General features: G+C 40.1%; 1 protein-coding gene across 1 annotated transcript in view; it reads left to right on the top strand.

Annotated features, from left to right (window-relative positions):
* The window catches only part of brip1 (BRCA1 interacting helicase 1), a 238687-nt gene that overhangs the window by 87973 nt on the left and 142289 nt on the right, over window positions 1–8425 (top strand). Inside the window, exon 8 of the mRNA XM_078166852.1 lies at window positions 6809–7030. Within this exon, the coding sequence (XP_078022978.1) occupies window positions 6809–7030 (222 nt within the window). The remainder of the gene's footprint in view (window positions 1–6808; window positions 7031–8425) is intronic.

Raw genomic sequence — 8425 nt, 5'->3', positions numbered from 1 at the left:
TCATTGGAGGTGTTGGCCTCCAGTGGTAATTGTCTCACTTTGTCATATGAAATAGTTGGCCCAGCCATAACCCCTCACTGGAGTGGGTGTTAACTGATGCTCCGTGTCTTCATCACCTTAGGGTCTAGTCTAGTCAGCGTCAGTTTACCATGCTGTATAGACACACAGTGATTTATACACAGAAACACACATCGTTCAGCTAATGGCGGCTTCAAACAAAACAGCTGCTCTCTGTTCTGACTGTGCTGTAAGCTTCCTGACTTTCTTAAATGTGGCCCCCCATCTCCCCTTTCACTGAGCAGATGGGGCTCAGTGTCACCAAAGTGTCCAAGTGTAGAACATCATAGTGAGAATTAGGCCATTTCATCTAGAGATTATTACTGTGTCTGAAGATTACTGAGTCCACGGGTGTACAGTATTTGTGTTTGACAGTGTCACCTCAAGCTGTTAAATCATAAAGGGCAGGGTGGGACATCCAAAGCAGACACCTCTCTTGACAGTATAATTGGACCTTGGTACATGAGATGCTGCTGCTTTACACTTCTTCCACATTTATTGTATGAGTGTCTGGACATGTAAACCACTACAATAGCTGGAAATCCAGACCAGACTGCCTTTGAAATACTGTGACATACACCTCTGCTTACATTTAAAAGTAGAGTAAAGTGGAAGAGTCTGGTTAATAATTCCACTAACACAAACGAAATGAGCCGATGACAATGCTGTGTGCAAAACAACTGTGTAGTGCGCGTGCAAGCATGAACCATTTGTTGTCATTTGTGTTGCTGGATCAAAGGTTATAGAGTGTTACACGTAGGGCAGGGTTGTCAGGTCCGCTTATCAGCTGCCACTTTGGGCTCGTTTTTTTCTAAAGTCGCTTACAAATATTGGTAGTTGCGGGTTGTGTTTTTTTGGGCTTGTTTCTGAAGTGGAGTTGCTTATTTGGGCTTGCTCTCTAAAGGTGCTCACAGACTCGGGCATACTATAAGCGGAGCGGACTCCACGAGGAATGTCCGCAGTCATACAGGCTTCCATAGTTGAGCGGAGTCCATGCGGTCGTAAAATCTGAGCTTTGCGCACACAGGGCTTGCGGACGTCTGCTTTTACTCCAGGCGCACCCCCGCGGAGTCCGCTTCGCGTACGTTCCGCCCGAGTATGTTTGGGCCTTAAGCGTCGCCTTTCTGTATATATATCCACCTAATGTGTTAGTTAAACGCATGATAGTATGTCAGACTGCAGGATGTTTCCACAGCTCTGCTCCCTCCGCCCCTCTCCTTCTCCGCATACACACAGGTGATGGTCAGTCATGAGACTTTTCACATTTAAATTGCGCTATTAATGGAGGTTCTTTAACTATTTTGCTAACAAGTGGGTGAAATATGGACAGAATACAATAAAGATTTGTAGAAGGAGAGTGGATTAAAAGCTTTAGATTCTGTGTGAAATATGTACTCATCATTCAGATCTTGTTCAGCATACCAGCACTGTTAGAGTGAAAGTAAAATGGCTCGTTATATGCAACTTCTTTACTTTAATTTTCATTCGTTCATTTATTCTTTCCTAGTTTTAGGTCAGCTAGTTAGTTTGGTAGAGTTCACGGGCAGTAAATATAGTGTATTTGTGAAGTAATTTTGAAACGGTTGCTTATGAAACGCTGATAAGTCCATGCATATACTTCATCCTATACATATACAGTGCCCTCCAAAAGTATTGGAACAGTGAGTCCAATTCGTTTACTTTTGTTGTAGACTGAAAACATTTGGGTTTGACATCAAAAGATGAATATGAGACAAGAGATCAACATTTCAGCTTTTATTTCCAGATATTTATATCTGGATCTGATACACATCTTAGAAGATAGCATTATTTGTAATGGAACACAAAATTTTTAGGTGAGCAAAAGTATTGGAACATATAAACTTAAAATAGATTAAAGTGAATGAGACTTAATATTTAGTTGCAAATCCTTTGCTTTCAATAACTGCATCAAGCCTGTGACCCATTGACATCACCAAACTTTTGTATTCTTCTTTTGTGATGCTTTTCCAGGCTTTCACCGCAGCCTCTTTCAGTTGTTGTTTGTTTTGGGGGGGTTACTCCCTTCAGTCTCCTCTTCAGCAGGTAAAATGCATGCTCTATTGGGTTTAAGTCTGGAGACTGACTTGGCCAGTCTAAAACCTTCCACTTCTTGCCCCTGATGAACTCCTTTGTTGTTTTGGCAGTGTGTTTTGGGTCGTTATCTTGCTGCATGATGAAGGAGCTCCCAATCAGTTTGGTTGCATCTTTCTTTAAATTAGCAGACAAAATGTTTCTGTAGACTTCTGAGTTCATTTTGCTGCTGCCATCATGTGTTACATCATCAATGAAGATGAAAGAGCCCGTCCCAGAAGAAGCCATGCAAGCCCAAGCCATGACATTCCCTCCACCGTGTTTCACAGATGAGCTTGTATGTTTGGGATCATGAGCAGATCCTTTCTTTCTCCAAACCTTCGCCTTTCCATCACTTTGGAAAAAGTTAATCTTTGTCTCATCAGTCCATAAAACTTTTTCCCAGAATTTTTGAGGTTCATCTCTGTACCTTTTGGCAAATTCCAGCCTGGCCTTCCTATTCTTCTTGCTAATGAGTGGTTTGCATCTTCTGGTGTAGCCTCTGTACTTTTGTTCATGAAGTCTTCTGCGAACAGTAGATTGTGATACCTTCACTCCTGCCCTCTGGAGGTTGTTGCTGATGTCACTAACAGTTGTTTTAGGGTCTTTCTTTACAGCTCTCACAATGTTTCTGTCATCAACTGCTGATGTTTTCCTTGGTCTACCTGTTCGACGTCTGTTGCTTAGTACACCAGTGGTTTCTTTCTTCTTCAGGACATTCCAAATGGTTGTACTGGCTATGGCCAATGTTTGTGCAATGGCTCTGATTGATTGTCCATCTTCTCTCAGATTCACAATTGCTTCTTTTTCACCCATAGACAGCTCTCTGGTTTTCATGTTGGTTCCACTTCTAAATGCAGTCTGCACAGGCAAAACCTATCGTACCCAATCTGAAACTGAGCTCAGACATTCAGTGCTATTTATTGTTTGAATAATCAATGTAATTGGGAGACACCTGGGCAACAAAACACACCTGTCAGTCACATGTTCCAATACTTTTGCTCTCATGAAAAATGGGTGGGTTCAAACAAAAGGTGCTATCTTCTAAGTTGTGTATCAGATCCAGATGTAAATACCTGGAAATAAAAGCGGAAATGTTGATCTCTTGTCCCATATTCATCTTTTGATGTCAAACCCAAATATTTTCAGTCTACAACAAAAATAAAGGAATTGGCCTCACTGTTCCAATACTTTTGGAGGGCACTGTATATATTCATAGACATTAACTAATACAGCGGCCTCTGGCTATTTTTAAGGTTGTCATTTTCATGCCAAACAACGCAAACATTCCATAAACATTACCCATTTTATATCAATTCCAGAGTGAGCAAGTACCTTGTTGCTGGTATAAAAAAGAAATTGTGGAAAGAGGTAGGTTGAACTGCCCTCTGTTTTGGTAGTTTTGCTGAAACATTCAACTTTGTTCATTTGCAGAATGAGGGAAATTCAGTGTTAGTGTATTTTAATATTTTATATTTTATATATTATATATTTTTTATTATTATACAGTCCAGATTTAAAAACTATTATCCAACACTTAAGGGCAATTGCCCCAGGATATTCAGATGGCTCTTAGTTTGAAACTGACATGTTATTTGTAGTAGGCCAATCTACCCGCTTTGTTCAATGTAAAGAGCACAGGGTTCTTACGCAAGTATGGAAAGTATGAAAATAAATTTGATCAATTTCCAGGTATTAAAAAGTATGGAAAATGAAAAATAAGGTATGGAAAAATATTTATGTTTCCAGACTATTACCACTGTTCTAAAATACTGTTTTCTAAAATAGAAAATTAGGTATTTCCAAAAATAATTTAATCAATCCGGGTCGTGTTTTATGCACAGTTTGTGTGAGAGCAAACGTCTCAGAAAACATACTGCCCCTTTTACCTGATTGACAAGTGCCATGTCCAGTCCGCTGCCCCATGACCCTCCTCCAGCCCCCCAGGTATCAAGTTTCACTCCAACACTGCACCTTTGACAAGAAGACGAGTTTTACGTGGTTCACAATGGGTAGATGCAAGTTTTTGGATGGATGGCTTGAGAATACTGTATATAAATACTGGTTGGCCATGGATTCCCAATTCACACACAGAGCTAAATGCAAGCTTTGTGTGAAATCATTTGACATCGCCAACATGGGGGAGAAGGCGATTCTGAGCCACATGAAAGGAAAAAACACTGACGTCTCATTACTGCATCGCTTGTACCCAGAGTCCCAACCTTTTTGCCTCAGCCCAGACATTGAATTTATCTGAGTTTTTATTTGCATACCATTATGGTACTTGGCTACAATCACCTATTAAGAATAATTAAATATGATGTGAAATATGATACACTGATAAATTTACTCAGATGTCGCATATTCTCTGAAAAAACACAAACAAAAAAAAAAAAAAACGCAGAGAAGATTGGAAATTAGGGTATGGAAAAGTATGGAATTTTGAAATTCCAAATGTGTAGGAACCCTCAGAGTATGAAGAAATGTATAAGGATTTGGACCTCTGGCAACATGGTCATGATGGCTCAATGGATTTGTTCCGTTTTGGAATACACAATATTCTTTCAAATTAGTGTTCGTGTATTTTAATATTCAGAATTTCGCTTCGACACTCTCTCTCTTTTTTCACCATGCACCTGTTTGCATCCCTGTATTATAATTTTCTTGTCAAAATGAAAAAGTAATTGAATTGAAAGTTCAATTAGAACCGCAACAATTCAAGACTTCACAAGGTTCAAGAGCAGTATTTGCCATTTGTTTAGTTACAAGTGTACAAGGGCACTGGAATTCTTGTGTAAATCTCTCAGTCAAGTAAAAAATACAGTCAATACAATAAAAAAGATGCACCCACAATTGACAGATAATAAATATGTACATTTGGGGTGGGAATTGCCAGAAGACCCATAATACAGTGTTATCATAATACCTAGGTCACGATACAATATTACTGCGATATTGCTATATGCTGAGTATTGTGATGAAATATATTGCTATTTATTACCTTTTTCTCCAACTGAGAATTATTTCCCCAAAGGACAAATTTGTCAACATCAGTTTTACCTAAGATAAAGATAAGATAAAGTTTTCAGTCTGTTCATCTGACTTAAAGCAGACAGACTGAACAACACAAAACCTGTTACAAATGCTGTATACACCTGACAAATTGAACTGTTGGCAGATGTAACGCCCTCTGTGAGGTCAGATTAAGCGTGTGAGTGAACACTTCACATGCAGGTATTCCGCTAACTGAATGGCAACACCCATGTTAGAAGAAATGTCTGTTACAACGATAAGGTTTTTGTCAGCAATCACCCATTCTTGTGCTGCATTTTGCAATACTGCTGCAATGTTTAAATGTTTGCTCTGGTCACAGGTTAATGCCACCCTTCCTGCTGTACTCACAGATTCCTCAGCTTTTTGCATCACTTCTCTGTAGAGCTTGTGTATGGCTGTGAGGGTGGAAAAATGTTGGAATGGAGTCGCATACCTGGGTTTCAGTGTTTTTAGAATGTAACAAAAGCCTTTGTTTTCAGCAAAGCAGTATGGAGGCAGATCTTTGCACATAAAGTAGGTGATGGACTGTATTATTTTCTTATCTCTCCCAGAGTTGGATGGTAGTTTTGTCAAGGTAAGTGTGTCCAGTGTGGGTTGATTTTTCAGCGGAGGAGGCTGTCAGCCGCAAACACTCGTCACTGGATAGTGGTATGTGAGGTGAGCCCTCATGTTCGTAGTATTCCCGGAGTATTTAATCTCATATGCTGCACTGCTTGCAAATTGCATATGTCATATCCAAGTCCTCCTTTCCTTCTTTGTTAAAGAAAAAAGTCCAGATGTTTGATTTAAACGGCAATGGTGCATTTCTGATTTCTTTGATTCTCCATCTTTGTTTTGATGAACTTCCTGCCCAATGCTGCTAAGTGAGACCTTTGCTGACCTCACCAGGAAAAAATCATCAGCATCATCTAGTGGACCTAACAAGCCACTGATTTTATCATTCTAGTACCAAAAGTTGTATTAAAATGTTATTTGCAAAAATTATTAATGTCTATAATAGAAGACTGATACTTGGCATCCATGTATTGATACAATAGAAATAAAATATAAAAATGGTGAAGTTGTGTGCAAAAGAAAGTTTACTGATCCAGTGAGGAGTCAGCTGAGTAGGTGGCACTTCAGCGTGGCCCAGGACATGAGCGTTCACGCTGCTAAAAGAATGTGGCCACATGTGACCGAGACCACCTCTGAGTGTGGCCTGAGCAATCAGATGTCAAGATGCATTCAGGACGTGTTGGGTGCAGTCAGACTTGTACTCAGAGCTGTCGACTTGTTATCCCATCACCCGAGACACATTAGTACCAGGCATAAATGGGGCCTTAGACACACTATTAAAATGGTGGTTATTGTTGCATTTGTTGTAGACGACACATCTACTTGAACATTCCCGATTGACAACACTGCTGACAACCCCTGAAAGTGCCTGGAAGTTGCATTTGGGATCACTTCCTTAGTGGACCCCAAATTAAGTTCCAAGAACTTGTGTGGAACATTGATGGGTGTAGACTAGTGACAATGGCTGCTTGTTGTGTAATATTTCGTTAAGTTCCTGCATTGAAAAATGACTATTTGTGATCAATGAGTGAAACATTTTTCTATGTTTCAGGGCAAGTCATGCCGCTACTACCATGGAGTCCAGAGGATGCGGGACCAGGGCACGCTACAGCGGGTCCATGGACTCCATGAAGCCTGGGACATCGAAGACCTTGTTGCACTGGGCAAACGGCTTCGTTCATGCCCATACTATGCTGCCCGTGAACTTATGCAGGAAGCCTCCATCATCTTTTGCCCATATAACTACCTGCTGGACCCAATGATCAGAGAGAGTGTGAGTAGAGTTAGTGAGAGGATATTATAGAACAATCAGGAAAGTTGCAGGAGATAAGATAAGATACACCTTTATTGATCACATAATTGAGAAATTCCAGTGTTACAGCAGTCAAGGCGAAAGAGTCAGATTAAAGATTTCAAATTTAAACTTAAAAAACTTAAATAACTAGGCATGCAAATAAGTACAGAAATAAGAGACTGCGATAAATAACAATAACAGTAATAATAATAATATTAAAAAAATGAGAGAGGCAATAGGGCTGAGGACAACAATCAAATCCTAGATAAATTGAGATGCAGACATGGATAATTTGGCATTAATTTACAAATGTCAAAAGTCGATCATGTAAATGTTAGTTAATAACGTGATACTAACAGAACAAAAGGGGTGGAAGTCAACCATGTGGGCAGTGCAATACCCAGACAGCCTACAGCTCCCACACAATAGATTTAACTTGGAATTCATCTTCACAAAAGTAAGCAGTTGCAAGCATGTTTCAATGTAATTTCTAAATAATTACATTTGCAAGACAATCGGTAAGTATAGTGTGGATTCTTTCTACAACATGAGCCAGAGACTAACGTTAATGGAGCAGAGTAGCGATCAGCAGTAACGTTAACAAACAAGACTGGCTGAAACACACTGCATGGAACAACTTGAAACCAACTCTGTGGTGAAACTTTATCTATATAAATTAAGCACAAAAAGTAAGGAAATGTGTTTGGTGGATTATTTCTTTGTTCTAACAATGCTCAATGGCAATAAATCTTATACCGTTGGAAATCCTGTTTATTTCCCTTTTAAATGTTTGTAAGGAACATGCATTTGTGGGATGAGCAGCAGAGCTGAGTATGTGGGTTGTGCCCAGGAAAAATTTGCCAAATCTTGTCTGCAAATGCCAAACAGCTTTTTTTTGCTGTTGACTCTTGTTTGGTGTTGTTTGGGGGACCATGTCATTGGTTCAACAGCCCATTGGTTCGACATCCCATTAGTCTGACCGTCCGCAGTGCTGAACGGCTCGCGGCGGGCGTATGGTGCGCCGCGACTGGCTTGAGGCGGAGCAGGCTCATGGCTTATGTGTTTGTCACTTTCTTTTTCATTTTAACCCACACCATGATCTTTTCCTGACCCTAACCAAGTGGTTTTTGTGCCTAAACCTAACCAGACGTTAACCACAGGGCATCATGATGATTTCGGAACGGACTTCGGAACAATGAGTTTAATATAGTCGGAACAATGGGATGTCAAACCAGTGGGCTGTCGGACCAATGGACAGTTCCCGTTATTTGGTCGATTGGATGATTGAAGTCTGAAGAAACAAGACATACTGGCAATTTAACAATTTATTCATTTAACAAACAGGAGCGTCAGTAGCGTGTGGAAGAACCATTC

This window comes from Epinephelus lanceolatus, chromosome 4, assembly GCF_041903045.1.
Source record: "Epinephelus lanceolatus isolate andai-2023 chromosome 4, ASM4190304v1, whole genome shotgun sequence".
Lineage (NCBI taxonomy): Eukaryota > Metazoa > Chordata > Actinopteri > Perciformes > Serranidae > Epinephelus > Epinephelus lanceolatus.
The sequence above is the reverse complement of the archived record's forward strand: the minus strand, read 5'-3'. Positions and strand labels throughout refer to the sequence as shown.